This window comes from Microcaecilia unicolor, chromosome 9 (assembly GCF_901765095.1).
Source record: "Microcaecilia unicolor chromosome 9, aMicUni1.1, whole genome shotgun sequence".
Taxonomy (NCBI): domain Eukaryota; kingdom Metazoa; phylum Chordata; class Amphibia; order Gymnophiona; family Siphonopidae; genus Microcaecilia; species Microcaecilia unicolor.
In genome coordinates this window covers 130,004,211-130,029,509 of record NC_044039.1, presented here as the reverse complement: position 1 = coordinate 130,029,509, position 25,299 = coordinate 130,004,211, and the positions used below count along the sequence as shown (strand labels likewise).

At 44.0% G+C, this 25,299-nt stretch overlaps 1 protein-coding gene across 1 annotated transcript in view; it reads left to right on the top strand.

Moving 5' to 3' along the window:
• PACS2 (phosphofurin acidic cluster sorting protein 2) overlaps positions 1-25,299 on the top strand; it is a 550,048-nt gene that overhangs the window by 342,243 nt on the left and 182,506 nt on the right. Inside the window, exon 8 of the mRNA XM_030213995.1 lies at positions 1,006-1,065. Within this exon, the coding sequence (XP_030069855.1) occupies positions 1,006-1,065 (60 nt within the window). The remainder of the gene's footprint in view (positions 1-1,005; positions 1,066-25,299) is intronic.

The following is a 25,299-nucleotide window of genomic DNA, read 5'->3' as shown; positions in this document are numbered from 1 at the left end:
TTACTGTTTTAAATTAGAGTTCCTTTTGTTTTAGTTTTTAATGTTTTAGGATTGTGAACACTGAGATCTTGCTTTTGAGCCAGGCAGTATAGAAAATAAAATAAGCTATAAACTATTTGTTTGATAATTTCTTGTTACAGAATTTAAAATAATCCTTTTATAACTCAAAAAAGTTTGGTATTATAAAATGGCTGTAGTAAATGAATTGAGAGTGAAGCAATAGCAGATCTTGCCTTGGCTAATCATATCTTTGAATTGATGTATGCTTTTTTTAACTGCTCAATGAAAGGACTCTGGGGAAATATAGTATTGTGTTTAATAAGTACAGTTCCCCATTGTGACAGATTAGCAGACTAAGGCAATTGTGGATAACTTGAAAACATATCTGGTTTAGGAATAACTGGTCCACTGTCCTTCAATCTTTCCACTACAAAACTTGTATTTTGATGAAGGTTGCAACTAGCCCATAGCTTTTGTTATGTGCTGAATGACAAGCATATATGATTGGACTATGTGCAGTTTAAATTTACATTATAGGTAACTGTATCTGTGCCAGAAACTATGTGCCAAAAGTTGTATATACATGAGTCTACAAAGGAAAACCAGTACTACAGGAAATAGTAATAGTAATGAATAACTGCATATTTGAAAAGATTACATGGACAAAGTTGATGGTAAAAGCAATAATATTTTTGCTGTTAAGCAAGGTTAAATGAGAATATGTTAAACAGTACTAAATCCCAAGTCTTTGTATGTATTTGGGGAAAAGATATCTTCCACCCCTATCCACATCTGGATAGGCATTGTATAACTGTATCCGTTAATCATGAAAAGGTGGGATTTCAATTTTTGTAAATTAATCATCTGAAAAGACCATGTGTTGTCTTTGTCTTCTACTAAGAGATGTATTGTACTAGTTTGTAGCCAGTGGTAGGTCTGTTGACCACTAGAGAAGAGGGTGTATGTCCCATTGCATTTATATAAAAATGTTCTTTTTATTTGTAGCAACAAAACTTCAAACAAAAAGTGGTGGCCCTCTTGAGAAGGTTTAAAGTTTCAGATGAGGTATGTGAAGTAGTGTGGCTTCTGAGGTAATATAAGGTATGTAAATGTAATCTCTAATGTCTATTTCTAAAGCTTGCTTCATTATCCATCCAGTTAAATTTGTTATGTCCCACTTTCAACATACATAGTAAGATTTATAGCAACACGAAATTAAATCTTTTTGGTCTTTTCAAAATAATAGATATATTTTTGAGGCTAACTTATTCTAACTAATGTTTTATAGAAACTCATAGTACTACTTCCCAGTGGTGTAGCTGGACCTACTATTTTGGGTGGGCCCACTGTTAACTTGGGTGGGCCCTTTTAATCCCTCCCCCCTTAGCTTAGCATTTCCTCTGTCTTTTCTAACCTCTTCCCCCAAAGACTGGCATCTTCCCTCTTACTGAATCCCTGTCCCTCCCCCCCCCCCCCCGGAGTACCTTAGAGGCATCTTAGCACCTCAGCAATTCATCTTCACTTCCTGTGCCAGCCCCTCAGGCTTCCTTCTGCTGCATCTGCCCTAGCTGACATCACTTTCTGCACAGGCTGCAAAGATGAATCGCTATGACTGCTGTGACATCTCTGAGGTATGTATGATATGCTGATGAGGAAATGATATAACAGGAGGGATGCTAATTGGCACTAGGTATGTCTATTGTATTTTTGCATGTATTTACTTGTTCCCCGCCTAGGTGATAAAGCAGGCTTAAATATCGCAAATAAATAAATAAAGATAACTAAAATAATCATAAAATACAATACAAAAAAATTAAAACAAACTCATAAAATAGTAAATAACCAGTATACACAGTATCATCAAAATGGGTTCATATTTTTATTTTTTTTTATTTTTGTTACATTTGTACCCCGCGCTTTCCCACTCATAAACAGTCACCAGTGTTGTGCTGATTACTCATCAGAAGTATTCCTTATCGCCAGGAGCAGATGAATCCAGGAACTGCTGGGTTATATCCAGGTGGTGATAGAGGACACTGAAAGAAGACAGTGACCCCTGACGTCCAGCTCCTTCCCTCTTGAGTATATCTCTATCTCCAGCAGGTGGTGGATGGATTTCTTCCAACTCTTAGATTCATTCCTTTGGGAGGCTCCTAGGCTTTGGCCAGTTGAGCAAAGGGGTGTGTGGCTCAGGGTGCCCTCTTTGAAGGCATACTTGCTTTCAGATCTCTGCCTTAACCCGACTCTCCCCATCTCCTGGTTGTCTCGAGGTGTGCTTGGATGTGTGCCCGCTATCTGCCACCTTACTTTCCTCACAGAAAAAGAAAAAAAAAGCAAAGTGTTCTCTGTAGCTTTTATTTTGGGACACTGAAGACAAGACCCGAGCTCTGCCTGACCAGGTGTTTGGAGGTTAGAGAGCTGTTTTGAGCACCTGGGAGTGACCGCTGCTGCGCTACTCTTTGAAGCAGGGTGAGTTTCTTCCTGTGAGCCATGGTGTTCCGGGGCTCCAGCGCTTGTTATGGCAGCAGAAACTGTGAAACGGTGCTCCCGCTGTGGCAACAGGTGAACCGCAGTGGGACTGAGCAGCATGAACTGCTTGGGGTCGGGAGGTTCGGCGGTGTGTTCCGACTTAGAGCTTTCCCGCGCTCTGGGTCTCAGCGCCGGTACTATCTTGGGAATGTTGGGGATGCGGAGCTCTCTGCACTGTGAGCTGGGGAACTTGGCAGTCAAGTGGGGTCGCTTCTTGAGGGAGTATTGCCAGTGAAGGACTCTCGGGAGCCGGTTCCTGCCAGACTTGTTGGAACAGACAATCGGGGGAATTTTTTCTCCCTTGAATTTATTTAATGAAGAGGGCTCTCCCAGATGCACATAGTCTGTTTCTGCCCCCCCCCCCCCCCCCCCCCCCAGTTCTTCTGCCCATCAGGTCTCTTGCTCTGATGGGGAGGTTGTGATGGCACTCCCTTGGGACGCTCCTGACAATAAACGCAGGAGGCTTTCTTCTGTCCGAAGCTGGCTCTGGCTCCTCATTTCCCCCTCCCCCCCAGTTGCTCTTTGGGGGCTCGGGGGAGTCTACTACATCTGCTACGAGGAAGACCAGGAGGTAGGAGAGATTCTCCAGGAAGAGCAGGATGACCCCAAGGTGGTCCACATTTTTCATTGCAACGAGCTCCCTGCTCTAATTTGATGATCCGGAAGTGGCAGCAGCCTCTTTGGTGAACCCCAAAATGGCCAGTACTAGAAAGCCTTCTCAGTCTTTTCCAGTTCATGAGGCCATACAAGAACTTATTACAGCTCAGTGGACAGATCCAGATGGGAGCCTGAAAGTGACTAGAGCTATGGCTCGCCTTTACCCGGTAGGGGAAACTCATCTTAAGCTTCTTGCGTTTCCAAAGGTGGATGCACTGGTAACTGCGGTTACCAAGAAGACTACTGGCCCTGTTGAAGGGAGGTGGCTCTGGAAAATATGCAGAACCATTGTTTGGAGGCTTCTCTGCAGCGCTCCTTCGAAGTCTCATCTCTTGCTCTATGGGCTGCCACATGTAGTTCCTATGCGGCCAGAGCATGTCTCTCCTGACTACAGCAAGCTGTTGATCAGACTACAGAGGCTTCCACCACTCTGTCAGATGAGGCCCCTTGTATGGAATTGGGTTTAGCCTTTTTGGCTGATGTCCTTTATGATTTTATTAGGACGTCTGCCAAGCAGATGGCCTTGTCGGTGACAGCTAGGCGTTTGCTGTGACTTCGCAATTGGTCAGCAGATTTGGCCTCTAAGCAGCGCCTGGTGAAATTACCATTTCGGGGGAAGCTCTTCTTTGGGGAGGATTTGTAAAGGATCGTTAAGTATCTAGGAAATTCAAAATCTCAGTGTCTCCCTGAGGACAAGCCCAAGTCTCCTCCTCTAAACCTCTGTTTCAGGAGGCCTGCCGATAGCATCCAGGGTGAACTTCGAATTGGTTTCAGCATTCCTCCTTTCGCTCTGACAAAGGATCCATGGGTTCCGCACAAAGACAAGAAACCCAAGGACGTTCAGCATAATGATGGGACGCCGGTCCACTCTTCCATGCCCAGCATAGGGGGGGTCGTTTGACCTTTTTCTACGAAGAGTGGACCAAAATTACGTCAGACCAGTGGGTTTTGGAGTTGATCAGAGACAGTTACCGGTTAGAGTTTGCTGCACCCATAGGAGACACTTTTTTGGAGTCACGCTGTTCTACAGCCATCAAGCGGGCGGCTCGGAATGACTCTTTGAGGTCACTGCTGGACTTGGGGGCTATGGTGCCCATTCCGCAACCTGAACTTTGTTACGGTCGGTACTTGATCTATTTCATAGTTCCTCGGAAGGGAGGAACTTTCAGACCGGATCTCAACTTGCGCAAGGTCAGTGAGTCTCTGAGAGTGCGGCATTTCCGCATGGAAACCTTAAGGTCCGTCATAGCGGCAGTTTATGGAATTGGGTTTAGCCTTTTTGGCTGATGTCCTTTATGATTTTATTAGGATGTCTGCCAAGCAGATGGCCTTGTCAGTGACAGCTAGGCGTTTGCTGTGACTTCGCAATTGGTCAGCAGATTTGGCCTCTAAGCAGCGCCTGGTGAAATTACCATTTCGGGGGAAGCTCTTCTTTGGGGATCGTTAAGTATCTAGGAAATTCAAAATCTCAGCGTCTCCCTGAGGACAAGCCCAAGTCTCCTCCTCTAAACCTCTGTTTCAGGAGGCCTGCCGATAGCGTCTGGGGTGAACTTCGAATTGGTTAGTCCACTCTTAAGGTTATCAATAGAAATCAAACAAAATAAAACATGGAAAAGAAAATAAGATGATACCTTTTTTATTGGACATAACTTAATACATTTCTTGATTAGCTTTCGAAGGTTGCCCTTCTTCGTCAGATCGGAAATAAGCAAATGTGCTAGCTGACAGTGTATATAAGTGAAAACATTCAAGCATTACTATGACAGTCTGACAGGGTGGGAGGATGGGGGTGGGTAGGAGGTATGCATGGGGACATCAAAGCATATCATTGATATTCTAACAAGATGGGTGTGGATAGGTGAGGGGTGGGGTGATCAACAGAGACATACAGCTTTATGGTTTATAATGGGCTAGGAACCCCAGATCATTGTTAAGTTCTTTCTGTTGGGTGTTAAAATATTCAATCATTCTGACTTCAAAGGTCTTAAGTTCTTGTATGGTTTTAAAGTTACCTTTCAGGATTCTCACTGTGAAGTCACTGGTACAGTGTCCTGGTCCTGTAAAATGCTGACCAACAGGCGTGGGAGCCCTACTGGCACCAGTATTGTTCATGTGATGTCTATGTAAATTGAATCTTGTCTTAAGCATCTGGCCTGTTTCTCCAATATAGCATCCTTCGTTACATTTTTTACACTGAATGATATATACCACATTGGAAGATGAGCAAGTGAAAGATCCCTTTATGTTGAATATCTTTCCTTTGTGGATGACTGTGGGGTCCTGTGAAATATTTTGGCATAGTTTGCAACTGGATAAATTACAGGGAAGTGTGCCCTTCTGTTCCTTTTCAGTCTGTGATGGAAGTTTACTTCTGATTAGCTTGTGTTTTAAGTTGGGTGGCTGTCGGAAGGCCAGTACTGGTGGTTTGATTTCTATTGATAGCCTTTCACCTAAATCAGCCGCTTTTCTTGCCCTCTTTTTGGAAGCAAGATTTTCCGGATTTTATCTGACTGCTCCGCCTGTTGGATGTCCGGAGGGTTCTGATGCAGTATTTGCAGATGTTAGTTGACTTCTGGTGCTCTGATCATCTCTTTGTTTTGTTGTCAGGGCCTTGTCAAGGTTTTCCGGCGTCTGAGGCCATTATAGCTTGTTGGCTTAAGGAGTCGATTATTTTGGCTTACATTGTGTCTGGTAGGTCGCCTCCTGAGGCGTTTAACCCTTTAGTGTACAATGTTCCCATCAATCTGTTCCCATATAGCTTATTACGGGAACATTGGACACTATAAGGGTTTTAATGCTCATTCCACGCAGGCTCTAGCATCCTCATGGGCGGAGACGAACATCTTTTCCATTCAGGAGATCTGTCGAGTGGCTACTTGTTTGGCATTATAGGCTTGATGTGGCTGCGTGAGAAGACACACGATTTGGGGCCTCAGTTCTCTCTCGAGGAGTGGTGTCTTCCCACCCAGTTTAGGGAGTGCTTGGGTATATCCCACCAGTTCTGGATTTCGTCTGCTGCTGACGATAAAGAAGGGAAAATTAGGACTTACCTGATAATTTTCTTTCCTTTAATCGCAGCAGATGAATCCAGGATCCCTCCCTGTTTTCGTCTCGAGTGCTTTTCTAGTGTTCTGTCAATACAGTTTAAGAAGACAAAGTGGATATTCAAGAGGAGGTTGAGGTTTCCCTCTTTTATTGATTCTTGTCCTTTCATTTAGAGGAGAACTTTTTTATTGTGAAGAAAGTTTGAGAGGTGTTTGGTTTCTTTGTTCTGCTTTGAGATGTGACATATACTGAAGAGGGAAGGAGGTGGACGTCAGGAGTCACTGCCTTCTTTCAGTGTTTTTCTATCTCCACCTGCTGGTAGGCGGATATAACCCACCAGTTTCTGGATTCATCTGCTGTGACTAAAGGAAAGAATATGATCAGGTAAGTCCTAATTTTCCCATTAATTACAGCTACTTTTACTTCTCAGCTTAAAGTAATTAGTTAAGGTAATTAAATTATCCATATAGGAAAGTAGTTAATTACGGATTAGTTACCGGTTTAAAGTAGCTAATTATTTTTCCTTTACTTTTTTGTATTTAAAAAAATGTATATACCACCTATAACCTAGGTGGTTTCTATATAAAACATACATACATAAAACCAAATAAAACTGCATATAAGACAAACACAAAAACACAATGCACAGAGCTCTGCTTCCAGAATCAATGGGCTGCTGTTCAGTGACAAATCATAACCAATCTACAGCTGAATTTAAAAAAGTGGTTACAAAAATATGTTTCTTCAAAAATGTTTTGAACTGAAAAGTATTTGCAAAATTGTGAAGCGAACCAGAGAGTTCCATAATGAAATCCCTGCTGCAACAAAAGCTGAAACCCTAATATCAGCATGAGCACTATATTCAAAAAAAGGCTTATGGCATTCAAAAGCCTCAGTGACCGTCTTGGACGATAAAACACCAAAACTTGCATTAAGTAAAAAGGAGCATCTGCTTATATAGTCTGATGTACAATTGTCAATACCATAAACTGAATTCTTTGCTTTATAGGTAGCATGACATGGATGCAAATAGCATTATAAAGACAAAAAATGAACTGGGAAGCTCTGTAGAGCTTACAGTATAGTCCAGAAAGGTAGCCAAGACCAGTTTTTAGGGAGAACCAGGGAACGGGTTTATGCTGTAAAAGGGAAATTAACAGAGTTTAATTTGAAGACAAAGTAAAACTGCAAGAAGCTGATCTAAAATCTTTTTTAAAGTATTTATTAAATTTCAAAATATTCACTGTACATGATAGCAATTGAATAACTTAAGCAATTGGAAATCAAATTACAAACACAAGTTATAGTTCAAAAATTATCAAACAATAGCTTTAGTCCTCAGTATTATGATCCAAGATAAGAAATTTAGTTCAGAAGAAAAATTATAACTAATAATACCTAGCAGTTGCCAGAAAGAAGAATCAGCCACAGCCGACGAGGCAGATTCGCCACTTACCAATGTGCACAAAGAGGACATCTTTGAACTGATTCATCCTCACTATGAAGTGCCATTATTTCAAAGAGGGGCCCAATATTTCTTGCCACTGCAAAGAAATAAGCAGCCAGTGTTGCCCTCTTAAAAGCAGGGTCCTGTGGGCAAACCTACCAGCTCCTCCAGGAATCCCTCAACTACACTTCACACCACTCAGCACAAATATGTGTCTGTACAGGGCTGCCTACACTCTGTAGTGCTATAGAAATGTTTAACAGCACTAGTAGAAGAAGCATGGTTCATGAGAGCAATGAAAACTTTTTTTTCTATTACTATGTGCTGTGGCAAACTCTTCTGAAAATACTATAGCCCAAACTTTTGTTTTTTTTTTTATAGTAACATATATGCTTTCAACAACCATCCAACCAAGTAACTTACCGGTTTTGGTGGCAAAACCACGGACCAGGAACGGTTAACCTGCACTAGGCAGCAAGTCCTCAGAGTCCTCAACCTCCCCTCAGTTAACTCTGTCTCTGGCACTGTGCAGTAAGTCCTCCAAGTCCTCACTTCTATAATTCAGCTCAGCCATACTTGCTCTCTGCCTGGACTGATGTTGCACGTGGAGATCAGCACATGCACGCACTTGCCAGTAGATCAGGTGACCTCTGATGTCACTGTCCCTTGTGTGTGTCAGTGTGAGCCTTGCTGCATGAGACCGGGCATGGAGCCAAGTGCAGCTGTGCTGAATTATTGAAGGGAGGAGGAGGCGGTACTTAGATGTCTTGGAGGACCTGGTAAGCGGTCACTGGGGCACGTGCACTCCCACGGGAACCATGCAGCCTCAAAGTGAAGGAAAAATGCTGTTTCCTCCAGCTGCCGGTAACATGAAGTATTCACGTTATCAATCAAAATGTAATTAACTATAGTACCGCCATTACTATAGTTAATTAGTTTATAAAGTAATTGATTACTCAAAAAAGTAATCAATTACAGTAACGCGATACCGCACAACACTGTCCTGAAATCTATGCCTTAATGATGATTTTGAAAATAGGCTAATTCATTAATCATCTTGAAATCTTGGGAGATTGCATTCCAATTGGTACCATAAAAGGAAATGCTCTCCTTTTTAGTTTGTAAAAATTAATTTCATCTGGAATTTTAAGGAGAGAATGTTATGAGGAACATATGTTTCTTTCTGGAATATAGTGCTCAACACAGGTATTCAAGATACTGAGAGGTCAGATCATACAGAATCTTGAACACTTTATATAGGACTTCTAGTTTTAGGTTTTAACCAATAAACTACCTCTTATACAGTGCCTTGGATGAATCTTTTTGTAAAAGTAGTTAATAAATCCCAATCTAATATAATAAAACGCACCGTGAACGTTCTAATGAGGACAACGTTCTGAAGCCATCTGACGTCACTCCCTGGCTCTGGCTGTAGGGTTCGTGGCGTTCGTGGTGTGAAGCCACCCAGCCGTCTCTGCCCCGCCCTCGCGTCAAATGTCATGACGTCGAGGGCGGAAACAAAAACAAACAAATCCGGCAGCGCAGCGTCAGGGAAGGAGGCGGCGCTCCCGACGTCTCCAGCCTTCCCTTCGCTGTGTTCCGCCTTCTTCTGACGTCATCCTTGACGTCAGAAGAAGGCGGAACACAGCGAAGGAAAGGCTGGAGACGTCGGGAGCGCCGCCTCCTTCCCTGACGCTGCGCTGCCGGAACCGCCACGGAGGTAAATTTAAAAAGAAGAAGAAAAAAAAAAAATAGGGGAGAGAGAAGAGAATGGGCAATAAAGTTGAACAATGGGAGCGGGAGGGCAGGGGAGAAACGACAGCATGGATGCGAAGGGGGGGGGAGCATGGATGCGAAGGGGGGGGAGAAGAGGGCGGGCCAGGCTGGGATATGGGAGAGAGAGGAGCATGGATGCGAGGGGGGGTCATGGAGGGGAGAGAGGGGACTTGCTGGAAAAGGATGAATGGAGGCGGCAGGGGACAGAGGAGAATGGATGGGCATGGATTGGGAGGGCAGGGCTCAGGGAGAGAGGGCAATTGCTGGAAAGGGATGAATGGAGGGGGCAGGGGACAGAGGAGCATGGATGGGCATGGATTGGGAGGGCAGGGCTCAGGGAGAGAGGGGAATTGCTGGATAGGGATGAATGGAGGGAGCAGGTGACAGAGGAGCATGGATGGGCATGTATTGGGAGGGCAGGGCTCAGGGAGAGAGGGGAATTGCTGGAAAGGGATGAATGGAGGGGGCAGGGGACAGAGGTGCATGGATGGGCATGGATTGGGAGGGCAGGGCTCAGGGAGAGAGAGGAATTGCTGGATAGGGATGAATGGAGGGGACAGATGGGCATGGATGGATATGGATTGCAGAGCAGGGCTCAGGGAGAGAGGGGAATTGCTGGATAGGGATGAATGGAGGGGATGGATGGATATGGATTGCAGGGCAGGGCTCAGGGAGAGAGGGGAATTGCTGGATAGGGATGAATGGAGGGGACAGGTGACAGATGGGCATGGATTGGGAGGGCAGGGCTCACACTCTCTCATATACAATGTCTTTCTGACTCTCACTCTCACACACTCTGTCTCACACTGTATCACATTCACACTCTATGTGCCACACAGTCACTCACACACTCGCTTGGTCTCATACACTCACTCTCACAGAGAATCTGTGTCTCACACACACTCTCTCTCTCGCCCACACACACACACACTCTCTCTCACACTGTGTCTAACATACACACTTGCACACACTCACATTCTCACACACACACTCTCTCACAAACACACTCACACCCAGACTCACTCTCTCTCTCACACACACACACTCACACTTTCACTCTGACTCTCAAACAGTCACTCTCACATACACTCTCCCAAACATACACACTCCGAGGAAAACCTTGCTAGCGCCCGTTTCATTTGTGTCAGAAACGGGCCTTTTTTACTAGTAAGTAAATAAATAAATACATACCTTCAGTAAACACCATGATGCTAAAAAATTAAAATATGTGCTCATTGTGGCAAAACTGGGGACTTTCATGCTTTGTGATTTGTAATGCTGCCCTATGACACTTTTCTTTCCTTCACTATATTCCCCTTGATTAGCCAGCAGGTGGTGGCTAATTATAGCTGTAGCAGAGGTCGTTTTTCTTTTTCTTTTTTTTCTTTTTTTTTTAGCTTTTTTCCCCAAAGAAAAGAGGAAAGCCCCAGAGGAGAAAAACCTGCAGTTCCATTGACCAAACACCCTTAGTGCTAATGCTCTGTGCCCTGATTGGCCTTGGAGCCAAAGACCTACCCCAGAATGTGCTGGAACACCCCAGTCTCAGAGTTGGGAGTGTGGAGGGAATAGACCCTGCGCTGAGGCCCTGTTCAATTCCTGTGAGCAGTTTCTTTTCTTGATCTCCCCAGGTACTACTTAGGTAGTAAAAAAAAAAAAAAAGTTAACTTTAATACTGAGTCCTTGTTTTACCTGTTTCTGTTTGCTGTTTACCACTTTTACCATTCACTGTTCAACTTTTTTGATAATAAACCTATTAGTTTAGTACATAAGTAATGCCACACTGGGAAAAGACCAAGGGTCCATCAAGCCCAGCATCCTGTCCACGACAGCTGCCAATCCAGGCCAAGGGCACCTGGCGAGCTTCCCAAACGTACAAACATTCTATACATGTTATTCCTGTTCTCCTGTTCTCGGACTGTGAGTGGTTTTCTGGGAACTGTGGGGCCCCTAGAATTGTGGCCCCAGTGCCCCTAGAAACCACCAGGGAAATAATTTGTGGGTGGGAGACTCAGAGCAAGCGGGACCCAGCAGGTGGGTGGAGGGTATGCCAGTGTAGGCGCGTATATGCAGGTGGGCCTGGGCATTGCTAGGTGGGACCCTCCAGGTGGCCACAGGGTTAACCCCAGGTGAGTGCTAGGGGTGGTGCTCAGATGTTGTGTATCACTCATTGGATAAACACCAGAAAAACACTACTTCCCTTACTGCTCTGACACCCCTCGCTTGGTTCATTTTTTTTGTGTGTGTTTTTTCTATGCTGATGGTTCCTGAGTGACATAAATGTACATATCTAATTCCACCAGAAAAGGTACCCAGCAATAGTACCTCAGGCATTACATCAGCACTAAACACTGATTTTTTTTTTTTGTACCCTCAATTCCTAATTAGCTGAAAAATAAACACCTACTGGTCAATATTCATCCAGCAGCGGTCAGACTTGATTTAAAAAGCTGACTGCAGATGGCTAAATTAGGCCTAGATAACGCATTGCCAAGCCATGTCCGGGCACAAGCATTAAATATCTGGTCTGATTGGGCTGCTGCTGGCCGCCCGAGCTTAGGTGGGTCCCGGCTCATACCCAGCAGGGGACTCAATTTAAGATACTTAAGCAGGTCCAAGCTGACTGTAGGCCCCCCTCCTGCCAATTCCAATACCCCTCCCGAATCCCTTCTTCTGGAGATCAGACCCACCTGCTCACCCACCCATAGGGCCTCTCCCCCCCCCCCCCCCCCCCCGAGCCTATTTAATGATCTCTTGTGGTCCAGTGGGGTACCCAGGCAGGAAAGATGCCCACTTGCTACTGCCCCTAGTGGGTCCATCATTAAAATGGCTCTGGCGAGCTCTAGTGGTAATCTCATAGTACTATTATTAGTTATCAACCTTCTATATATCTTCCATATACTACTGCTAGAGTTGGAAGCTATCATTTCACTGATAGAGCTACTAGAGGGAAAGGGGAAGGGAAATGGGACTTGATATACCGCCTTTCTGTGGTTTTTGCAACTACATTCAAAGCGGTTTACATAGTATATTCAGGTACTTATTTGTACCAGGGGCAGTGGAGGGTTAAGTGACTTGCCCAGAGTCACAAGGAGCTGCAGTTTGAATCGAACTCAGTTCCCCAGGATCAAGTCCACTGCACAAGTAGTGAGTGAGAATCACCCCTGACCAGGCTACCCCACTGGACCACCATAGATTGTAAGAGAGGCTTGGAGAGAGACCTACAAGTGGATGGGGGGGGGGGGGGCTGAAGGGGGATCATACTATGTTGCGGGGAAGGAGGGGAGCAAATCCACATCTTCAGTTGCTACTCAGATATTATGCGTACCGTCTGATATTCAGTGCCGGCATGTGCATAACTAAGTGACCAAAATTATGATTGCTATTTATTTGGTCCTATTTGGTCCCTTAGTATTATTTATTTATTTTATTTATTTGTTTATTGCATTTGTACCCCACATTTTCCCACCTATTTGCAGGCTCAATGTGGCTTAAAGAGTGTTGTAATGACAAAGTCATGACAGGATATTGGAAACAATCAAAAGTAAACATAGGATAGATGAGGAATTAGAGAAGATGGAATCTTTGTGTTTTGTGTCTTTAAGGGTTCTTTTTGTAGGCTCTATTGAAGAAATGTGTTTTCAGAGATTTGCGAAAGTTGCTTAGATTGTCCATAGTTTTTAGGGGTGGGGGTAACCCATTCCATATCTGTGTACTTCTGTAGGAGAAGGTAGTGGCGTATGCCTTCTTATATTTAAGTCCTTTACAGGTGGGGAAGTTCAGATTGAGGAATTTGCGGGCTGATCTCTTGGCATTTCTGGGCGGTAGGTCCACAAGGTTAAACATGTACAGTGGGGCATCTGCATGAATGATCTTGTGTACGATCGTGCAGATCTTGAATTCGATTCGTTCCTTGAGTGGAAGCCAGTGAAGTTTCTCTCTTAAGGGTTTCGCGCTTTCGTAGTTGGTCTTTCCAAATATGAGTCTGGCTGCGGTATTTTGGGCTGTTTGGAGTTTCTTGATAGTCTGTTCTTTGCAGCCAGCGTACAGAGTGTTACAGTAATCCAGGTGACTAATTACCATAGATTGTACCAAGGTGCGGAAAATGTTTCTCGGAAAGAAAGGCTTAACTCTTTTGAGTTTCCACATCGAGTGGAACATCTTTTTTGTTGTGTTCTTCACGTGGGTATCGAGAGTGAGGTTTCGGTCGATGGTAACTCCAAGGATCTTCAGGTTTTCTGAAATAGGAAGGGTGCAATATGGTGTGGTTATAGTGGAGTAATTGTTTGTGTTGTATTGAGAAGTGAGTACTAGGCATTGAGTTTTTTCTGCGTTGAGTTTTAGCTGGAATGAATCTGCCCAGCTATGCAAGGTTCTGAAGCTTTGGTTGATCTCATTGGTGATTTCGTTTAGATTGTGTTTGAACGGGATGTAGATCGTGACATCGTCTGCATATATGTAAGGGTTAAGGTTTTGATCTGCTAAGAGTTTGGCTAGAGGTATCATCATTAAGTTGAAGATGGTTGGTGAGAGGGGGGATCCTTGAGGAACTCCGCATTCTGGTATCCATGGAGGTGATCTTTCGGCGTCTGTTATTACTTGGTAGGATCTGGTGGTGAGGAACCCCTCGAACCACTTGAGGACTGGGCCTCCGACTCCGAAGTATTCTAGTATATGAAGTAGTAATCCATGATCAACCATGTCGAAGGCGCTTGACATGTCAAATTGTAATACGAGTATGTTCTTACCAGTAGCAATTGTTTTTTTGAATGAGTTCATTGCCGCCACTAGTAAAGTTTCGGTGCTGTGATTTGATCGAAATCCTGATTGTGACTCATGTAGAATTGAGTATTTAGTCAGATAATCAGTGAATTGTTTCGTAACTATGCCCTCCATTATTTTGGTTATGAGCGGAATAGATGCCACTGGTTGATAATTGGTTAGGTCCATTGTGCTTTTCTTAACGTCTTTTTGCAGTGGAGTGAGTAAGATGTTTCCTTTTTTCGTGGGGAATAAACCGTTTTGGAGTCTGTGGTTTATTTGGTCTGTGAGGTCTTTCTTGAATTGTTTAGGGGCGGCTCTTATTAGGCTAACAGGGCAAATGTCTAGTTTGCATTGAGACTTGCCATATTTTTTAAGCCAATGTGAGAGTTCATCTGCTGAGATTTTGTCGAAGTTGGTCCATGAGCGATCTGCTGGGTATTCCCCAGGTTTTGGATCAAGGCATTCAAGGATGCTTGTATAGTCGGTGGTATTCGGAGGTATCATGCGTCTGAGTTTTATAATTTTTTCGTTAAAATGTTTCGCTAAGTTGGTTGCGGATGGGGTGTCTATGTTGTTAGAGGTAACCAGTGTAGTGTTTAGGAGTTTGTTCACGAGTGAGAAGAGCTTATGTGTATCCTTGTAGTTTGGTCCTATTACGGTTTTGTAGTACATTCTTTTGGTTTGTCTGATTTTATATTTTTATTTTCTTTGCAACTGTTTCCAGTCGTTAAGAGTGAGTTCGTCTTTTTTTTTTACTCCATATTCTTTCCAGTCTTCTGACTTGTGTTTTTAAGGCTTTCAGTTCGTTGTTGAACCATGGTATTGAGTTTTTTCTTTTTGAGGATCTAATTTGGAGCGGTGCTATACTGTCTAATATTTCTGTGCATCTGTTGTCCCATTCTTGTAGAAATTGGGGTGAGTTTGTAGGAGTTGCCCATTCATCAGTGTATAGTTCTTGCCAGAATGTATATGGGTCTATTTTACCTCTTGTAGTATAAGTTCTTTTTTCTTGTTTTTGTTGTGGCCCTTTTTCTTTTCCAGTAGAGAGAGGCTATGTGCTTTGTAGTGGTCTGACCATGGTGTAGCTGTCCATTTTGTGTCTGTGATAGTGAAGATGGGCTCTGATGAAAAGTTTGTGAGTTATAATGTCTAGTGTGTGTCCTTTTTTGTGGGTAGGTTGCATGTTAGGCCAGTGGAGCTCCTATGAATTCCTTGCATTCGTTTACGTTCCTTATGTTAGTGTCTTCAAGGTGAAGGTTAACGTCCCCTGCTATGAGGAGGTTCTGGGAGGACACGCAAGTATTTGATATGAAGTCCATAAAGTGTGTTTGTGAAACTTGCCAATTTGCCCGGGGGCCTGTAGAAAATGATTAGGTTTAGTTGTTCAAGTAGATCGGGGTGGTTAATTCTAACTGAGGCTATTTCAAGTTGGGGTAGGATGGATTCTGCTGTTGTAGTGACTGTGAATTGTGATTTATAGATTATTGCTATGCCTCCTCCTCTTTTTCCTTCTCTAGTCCAATGGGTAATTTTGTATCCTGGAGGACATAATTCTAAGATTATTGGGTCTTTGGAATCATGGATTCAGGTTTTGCTAATGAGTAGGAAATCAAGGTGGTTTTCCGTGATCCAGTCGGTCAGTATAGTGGTTTTCTTAACTACTGATCTGGCATTAGTGTAGCCTATTTGTATTCGTTGGTGGTGTTCTTTTGGATTCGGGTTTGGGGTAATATTTATTAGTTGTCTTTCTCCTTGATGTGATGGTTTTGAACGTTCTTTCTTTCCTTATCTTTGATGGGGTCCGAGGATGATAGGTTTTTCATGGTCTTCTTTGTTTTTTGGGGTGTGCATGTTGTGTTCGCGATTTGTTTGTGGTTTATGAGTTGTGAGGCTGTTATTGTCCGTGTCTGGGGTTGTGGATACGTGTTGGAGTAGGGTGAGGCAGTAAATAGTTAGGTGTATTTTACTGGTGTTCATATCAGTGTTAGTTTGCACGTTATTTTGTGTGTTTGGAGTGTTGGGGTTTAGTAATCGTGTGAGGCAAAGTCTGGGTCGGTATAGGCATTATATTCGGAATAGAGCGAGCAGAATTTAAATCATTACAAACAGTGCACTTAGGTCAAAGTAGGTGGAGGCATTGAAGTTCTTACAGCATATTGCATCTCATAAAAAGCGTTTACACATCTAATAGCTGCCAAACATATAAGCAGTGTTTATGCATCTATTAAGCTACCAGGAATATAAACAGTGTTTAGGTGCCTACCAGGCTGCCAAGGGTATAAACAGTGTTTAGGCATCTACTAGGCTTCCGAGGATATAAACAGTGCTTGCAACATAGCGATTTACAACATTTAAAGGAAATTTTAAAGCATGAAAGGGAGGTTTTAGTTTTCACCAGTCTGCTTCAATGTTATTAAGTAAACTGGAACACGCTGGAAGAAGCTGTGCAGATGGACTGGAACGGGCTGGTACGGGCAGACTGGAACAAGGCGGAGCAGATGGACTGGAACAAGGCGGAGCAGATGGACTGGAACATGAGGACTGGAACAGGATGGAGCAGATGGAATGGGAGAGGCGGACTGGAGCTCGCTGGGATAAGCAATGCAGATGGGCTGGAGTGAGCTGGAGTAGACGGACTGGAACAAGCTGGAACAGAAGGAGGCGGAGTAGCAAGATTGGTTCAGGTTGGGGCAGGACTGGAACAGCTGGAGCAGGCTGGAACAGGCGGGCTGGAACAAGGGGGACAGGCGGACTAGAACACGCTGGAATGGACAGACTAGAACAAGGTGGAGCAGATGGGCTGGAACAGGCGGACTGGAACACGCTGTAAAAGTTCAGATGGGCATGGGCAGGTTTCTTGCTCTGATGGCACAGGTCTGTTACGGGTGACTCGATCAGCTCCACGCGGTGAGGACGTGTCCCCGTGGAGGCCCAATTGCTGGGGTTTCTCGGATCTTGTCACACGGCGAGCTACGGCTCACCGGTTCACCGGCCGTCTGTTGCAGTCGTTCTCTGGCCCGTTTCTCTGATCTCTCTCCCGTTCTGTTCGTGCCTCGCTCTTCGCTCTATACCAGCTGAGTTCCACCTCCTTGGTCACTCTGGCTGGTCAGGTCATCGGCCCTGGAGAAGGGACGACGGGTAAGCGGCTGGTCGGGAGGAGGGCTGAGGGTGCGCGGTGCCAGAGGATTCCTGTCTCCGACAGGCGGTCGGCGGGGTTGGAGGTAGGTGAGACCGAGGTGCGCAAGGAATTCCCACGGGATCAGGCCGATCTGTGTGTGGCGCCTCTTACCTCCTCTCCTCGGTCTGCACGGATGCTGGTTAGTGTCCTCACAGTCTCCCACGCCTCCCTGGCGCAGCGAGATCGGGATCAAGATCGGTGGTTGCTCTCAAAGGCCGCTGAGTATGCCTCTGTATTATTGCTGGAGGACTTTGGGAGCTCCTCGCCACCTCGTTCCAGTCCGGCTGTAGTTGGAATAGGCTGGAACAAGATGGACTGCAGCAACAACAAGCTGGAGCGGAGCAGGATTGGAGCAGGTTTCCAACGGCCCAACGACTGCAACTGGCCTCTCAGCAGCTATGATCAGCATGGGTCAGGTGCTGGTGGTCATCGGGTCGGGTCGGTCAGAGGCGGGTGGCTGCATGGCTGAGTCAACCAGGGATCGTCATGTGGGGGTGCGCCTCAGCTCGGACGGCCTCCGGAGCGTAGCCGTGTGCGACTGTGTTCCTCTCCTCTTTTCTCCTCTCTGAGCTGATGTGGTCGGTGGCTAGCCTCAGTATGCGGGTACCAGCACAGAATATTACTGGTACTTGCATAGCTGCCAGTTTCTCCTATGCTCCACTTTTGGATTGCCTCTTCCCACTTTAAAAATAGCAAGTTAGTGACAATATTTAGCGGCACTGCAAGTGCTGATGAATATCTGTGACCATCCCTCAAAACTCAATTTAATCAGGCAGGAGTTTCTCCTGTCCCCTTAAATCACTTTCATATTGGGCCCCTAAAGTTACAATTTATGAACACCTAAGAATAGAAGACCTAATTATAAACAAGATCTTGAATTTGATTCTTTTAATTAGGGCTGCAAGTTAATTGCAGTTAACTCTGCGATTAATATATTAATTGTTAATCACAATTTTAAAGAATTGGTCATGATTAAAAATTTGCATTGAGACCTCTAAACATCTCTTCAGCTCTCCTTCACTTCCAACCCCTGTCCTTGGTACGATCTGGCATTTTTCCCCTACCCCCAATCAGGGCCGGTCAAACCCGGTAAGCAGGGTAAGCACTGCAGGAGGGCGCTTGCCTTCAAGGGCGTCACTTTGCAAGCAGTCAAGCTCTGCTGAGTATCTAATCTCTGCTGCTCATCTCAGTCTGGCTCCAAAGCTGTCAGCTCTCTGTCCCGTCCCCTCCCCCCTCCCAAGCAGAGAAATATCCTCCTTGTGTTTGTCAGAGGACCTCACTGCTCCAACTGAATCTGGCTCTGAAATAACTTGTGGGAGCTCAGCTAACCTCTGTCCTCTGCCCAGAGAGGGCTCAGAGACAGCACAGCAGAGCCTGGACCCTTGTTTTTTCAGAGACTGCTGTTTAGTGCTGCTGCACCTGACCCACCCTTTTCCACCCCCAACACAGCAACTCACAGGACAGGAGGGCTAGATGCCTGCTTTCAATTCCTAACCATCACCTATCTCTCATTCCCACTTCAGTAACTCCTGTTAGTCTGTCCAGCTCAGATTGTAGAATTTGTTAGTTTATGCTGATTAAGTCTGTCCTAGCTAGATCCTAAGCTGTGCTCAATGGGAAGGCTTTTGTGCTGCATGCAGAGTCTAACTTCTTAAGATTTCAGGTTAATTTTTGAAGAATTTGAAGAGGGGCTATCTCTGTTCTACATGTGTGACTGCAAGGCGAAGTGTCTGAATAGGGATCTGTTTGTTAGATTCTGAAATTTTGATAACACATTGTTTTTCAGAGTTGGCAAGACTGTCTGTTCTCCTAATTCCTGGTCTGTGTGCTAAGTTATTTTTCTTCTATACTGGTGTAATATTTTCAATGATGCCATGGCTGGTAAAAGGGGTGTTTCTACTGTGGGGGCGGAGCCATGGTGATCCCGCCTCTGGATGGGTAGGGGCGCCGACTAATAGACTGCAGGAGGGCGCTAGAAACCCTAGGGCCGGCCCTGCCCCCAATTCAACATCACCACCACCACCACCACCCCCCTCTGCACCAGTCTACCTTGGACCCCAGGAAAGAGAGAAAGATAATGGACCTGGGGAAAATGGAGAGGGAGGGGAGGTAAGAGAAGGGAGAGATGTTGGATCAGAGGGAGGGAGATTCAGTCCTTTAGGGAAAGGAAGTAGGATGGGATTTGATGTACCACCTTTCTGTGGTTACAGTCAAAGCAGTTTACATATTATATACAGGTAGTTATTTTGTACCTGGGACAATGGAGAGTTAAAGTGATTTGCCCGGAGTCAAAAGGTGCTGCAGTGGGAAATAAATAAAAATACTTTTAATTATGTGATTAATTGTGATTATAAATTTTAAGTGCAGCCATACTTTTAAAAATTGAATCTCAATGTAGATCTCTTAAGGGGGTAGTTACTTGCCTCTTTATGTGTATTAACTGACAAAATTGTGTGTTTTTACTATATTGCATGTTAGTTAAATATGAATTGCATAATAGTAAAATGCAACACATGCAAATTTATGCCTAGCATTTTATTATTATTATTATTATGTAACACAGCTTGCATTAACCTTTGCCAGCTGTTATTCATGCAACAGTAACACCAGCTTTAAACTTGTATTTTTCCTGTCTGTGAGTATTCTTAAAGGGACCAATGTTTGCTGACTGCCATACAGACCCCTTCCTCTCCCAGTCAGGACTTAGCCCCAAGCCTACCTCAGAAATCCTTGGTGGCTCTATGGGTAGAGAGCAGGAGTGATCCTCAGTGTCTTTTCTGCTGCTCAGGTGTTGAAGGGGATGGCTTCTTTGGGGGGGGGGGGGGGGGGGATTCCATTCAATATCAATATAAGTACAGTACTTATAAACTGCTAATTTCCCTGAAAAGGCGTTTTTAGCGCAAATTTGGGTCACTTTTTTGGACCTTTTTTTTTTCACGAACAAGTCCCAAAAAAGTGCCCTAAATGACCAGATGACCACGGGAGGGAATCGCTGACTCCCCCAGTAGTTACTAATCCCCTCCCACCCAACAAAAACAACTTTTAAAACTTTTTTTTTCCAGCCTGTATGCCAGCCTCAAATGTCATACCCAGCTCCATCACAGCAGTATGCAGGTCCCTGGAGCAGTTGTTAGTAGGTGCAGTGGACTTCAGCCAGGTGGACTTAGGCCTATCCCTCCCTACTTGTTACACTTGTGGTGGTAAATGGGAGCATAGGCGCCCGGTATAAGAGGCTTGGGGAGGCTAAGCCTCCCCAGCCAGAAGTCTGTTGGATTTTGATTGACAGCTCAGCTGGTCGGATTCGGACCACGACGACGCCAACATGACACACACCGCATCGGCATCAGCCCCCAGTTCCGCCCCCGGGGCTCGCCGCTCGGCCCAACATCGTCTTTTTAAGACCCACTGACGCGCACGACCACGACGATGCCCCCACACACACACACACACACACACACACACGGACGGACGGACGGACACACGCACCATCATAAATTCAGCCCGCCCAGCCCCAGGCCCTTCAGTTCCGAACTTCCGCCCGCTTGGGCTCTCACCAGCGCGCCGGTTGGTCCTGTGCTGCTGCCTTACTGCGAATCAGAAGACAAGACGGACGTGCGGCTAGCGGCTTCTTTTTCTTTCTTCGCCCCGCCCTCGGCTGGGCTCGCCCAGGTCCTCCTCAGCTCACGTCAACCTTCTTCGCGCGCTGGCTCGCTCCCGTCCCATGGTGTACTGTTCCGCATAGGCGGGAACGCGCGAGACGGCACACGTAGTAGGAGAAGAAGAAAGACAGAGAGTACTCTCTGTCTGATGATCCCTCCCACTTCCTTCTAGAAATTTGCCCCGGGTCCGGGGGGCCGCTTGGATTTCAGGAGACAGAGAGGTAAGTGCAGCTCTGCTGTGCTGACTGACTGAAGGAAGGTTTTTTAAAACAAAAGAAAGTAAAAAAAAATTAAATATTTTGTTATTTTTGTAAGTTTCATGCAGATCTCTTTGTTTAAACATAACTTAGTTAAACAAAGAGATCTGCATGAAACTTACAAAAATAACAAAATATTTAATTTTTTTTTACTTGGGCAGTATGTTATACAAGGCTCTATGTGAACCCTTGTTTGAGCAGTAATTTCAATATTATTTGGAGCAAGTGGTAGCCATTTGTAGATAGTTTCAGTAGAACTTATGACATAAGAAATATTGCTGTTGATTTCATATCTTTTTTGAAAGGTATATCATTTCACTAGCCATGGTAATATGGCTCAGGGCATGTTCAGACTGAGCTGGAAAACCAAAAAGGAATTAAATATTTTCCCCGTTTGGAAAAAACATTCCTGTAACAGCTAGTGGATTTGGAAGCTGGTTTGAGAACAACCAAATAGGTCAAAGGGGATGAAGGAAATGCTGCATGTTGACAAGTACCATTAGAATTCTTACAATTCTTTTTTTTTTAATCATTTATATTGGTGTATTAGGTTCTGCCCAGTGTAATATTTATGGTTCTGAGTGTGTTTTTGCACAAAGTTGTGCATAGTGTTTTGCAGTTGAGTGATTGTGGTTAGAATATGCTTTGAGCAACCACTTTATTCTTTGACATATGATTCATATCTAATATCTAAATTTAATAAAAGGTATTGTGACTTTTATTTTTATTTATTTATTTTTTATGTGTGTTATCAGACAATTATGGATTTAAGCTCCACCCCTGGCCCCACCCCTAACCCCGCCCCCTTTAGCCTCCCCAAACAGTTGGGCCACCGACTGCCTATGAATGGGAGCCCTCCAAACCGCCCCCAAAACCCACTGTACCCATATCTAGGTGCCCCCCTTCAGTCATAAGTGCTATGGTAATGGTGTAGAGTTGTGGGGAGTGGGTTTTGGGGGGGGGAATTTGGGGGGCTGAGCACCCAAGGGAAGGGAGCTATGGACTTCAGAGGTAGTTAACTTTTTTTTAATTGTTACAAGTGCCCCCTAGGGTGCCCGGTTGGTGTCCTGGCATGTGAGGGGGACCAGTACACTATGAATCCTGGCCCCTCCCATGACCCAATGCCTTGAATTTGTTCGTTTTTCGAGCTGGGCGCCTTCGGTTTCCATTATCGCTGAAAAACAATACCGCCCAGCTCAAATCCGCACAAATCCGATGCATTTGGTTGGCACAAACTGTATTTTCAGAAAAAAGTTGGACGCCCATTTTTTTTTTTTGAAAATACGGTTTGTCCCGCCCCTTCACATACCCGTTCTCGGAGATAGACGCCCATGGAGATGGGCATTCGATTATGCCCCTCTATATAAGCTAATGGTGATATTCACACTAATTTTGATTCTAATAAATAAATAAATATTCCATACCTCTTACCAGTCTCAATACTGCTGTCAATATATCTCCTATAACAATTAATATTCCTCTTTTAGCCTCAACAAAAAGTCAAGAAAAACCTGTGTATCTCATAGGATACATTTTTGTTAAGGTGATAATCATTATTTTACAAAGTCTCAGTCACATAGTGGATAGCAGACTTTTGTTGAACAATCAAGTTGCCTAATGACAACCACTTAAAAACACATAGAAAAGGGAATTTGTGCTAGCCTTGCTTGCTGTTGCTTATGAAGCTTTTTAACCTGTAACCATGATTTTTTTTGCTGTGCTCCATGAACACTTTTGTGGTAAGAGCTGGAAAAAAATCCATAAGCTCCCATAAAGCTCTTCCAAACTCAAGATTAAAGCAAAATTCTCATAATTATTACTGAAAAAAACAGAGGGATGAAGTAATCATTGCTTCAGAGCCCACAAAGGATCACAGTTAAGGGGTGAACCAATTTGGCTCCCACCTTCAACACCAGATCTGTGGCCTGTTTTAGTCTGGCATTTTTAGCCTACTGGCCTGATGTGGTGACAGTGGACAAGATTAAAGGCCAGAATCAGCAGAGTAATCAACAGAATTATCAGGAAATATTTGGCAAGGTCAGCAAGAGCAATGGTGATCTGAAAAAAACAAGAGAGTCAGCCACTGTCGTCACCCCTCAGTGATGTCAGCAAAACTGTAGAAAGTTTCGTGTTTTATTGTATAAGTCCCAGACTACCAAAGATTTTCATACTGGGAGAAGATTTCTGATATATACTACATGTATCCTTAAATGGAACTCTTGTTCATAGTTTTTGTCACTTCTAAATCCAGGTTATTTTTATGATCCATGTTTCTATAAACTAAAACTGAGGTACAAATCATGTTTTAGTGTGGCACAACAAAACTTTCTGTTGTAAATGTGCAACATGGCTTACATAAAATTGACATTACTACCCATGATATAGAAGGAGAAACAAAGGTGTAAAACATAACAAGAATGACAAAATGTGCGGGCAGATCTTTTAGCATTTCTGGGAGGTAAGTCAACGAGGTCTAACGTAGGTTGGAGCCTCTCCGTAGATGATTCTATGAACAATCGTGCAGATCTTGAATGTGGTCTGTTCTTTAAGTGCAAAACTCTTAAGAGAGAAACTACATTGGCTTCCACTTAAAGAATGGACCACATTCAAGATCTGCACGATTGCTCATAGAATCATCTACGGAGAGGCCCTAACCTACATGTTAGACCTTGTTGACTTACCTCCCAGAAATGCTAAAAGATCTGCCCGCACATTTCTTAACCTACACTTCCCGAGCTGCAAAGGATTAAAATACAGACGAACACACGCTACCAGCTTTTCCTACCTGAGCATGCAGCTGTGGAATGCACTTCCAACAAATCTGAAATCAGTTAACGAAATCACCAACTTTCGCAAATCTCTGAAAACCTATCTTTTCAACAAGGCTTACCACGAGAATCCATAGCTTAACTATAACACCTCACTACTCCAACTTACTCTGAATGACGCTGCTCTATAACTGTCTGCTTAATTCTTCTTTGTCATCCTTGATCTTATTGTAATTCCGACTGTATTCCTCTATCCTGGCATGGTGCTGTAAGCCACATTGAGCCTGCAAATAGGTGGGAAAATGTGGGATACAAGTGCAATAAATAAATCCTGAAAGCATAGACTATCCAGTCAAGAAAAGCTCCACCTGTAGCTGTTTTGAACACATTGTTGCTCTCCCAGAAGCAGAAAACTGTGTCTGCACAAAATTGATTCAGAAATAATTGACATTTTTGCTGTCCATGACATCGTTAACATGAGCTGTTACTGAAGGTAACTGAAGTGTTTAGATATCATACTACAATACAAGAAATCAACAGTCACTGACGATTCTTTTGGTGTGTGACTCACTTGTAAATGCAGCCACAAAAGAATCCTGAAAAATGACTTCTATTAGGTGTTTAGAATTATAAATTTAAATTTAGATAATTAGATGTTTATTTTCCAGCTAATAGGGGTTCTTTAGAGTACAAAAAAAATCAGGTTATGAGTAGTTCATTTGATATACTGCCTTTCTGTGGTACAACCAAATCAGTTTACATATTCTGTACAGATACTTTCTCTGTCCTTTTTGGGCTCACAATCTAAGTTTTGTACCTGAGGCACTGGAGGGTTAAGTAACTTGCATGCCAGTATTTTTACACCACAGGTACTATTGTTGGGTGAAATCAAATATTGTACATTTGTGTTGCATAGGAGGAGTCAGCATAGAAAGGGCACAAAAACTGAGACGAGGATACAAGCCAAGCCAAAAAGGGGTGAGAGACTAGAGAAAGTGGTATTTTTGATCCAATAAATACTTATTTTATGCACTTATTTATTGTATGCATTGAGGATGTTTATTGGTAAAACCTAAAATCAGAAGCCTTATTTATCTGACTCTTCATATGATAATAGCCTTGAACAGGGCACAGACCTCATACACGTTTGCTAGTACTTGTGTTACTAGATCTAATATTGAAATTGTTTCTGTTAGTGTGTTCCATCTCAACGACTGTACAG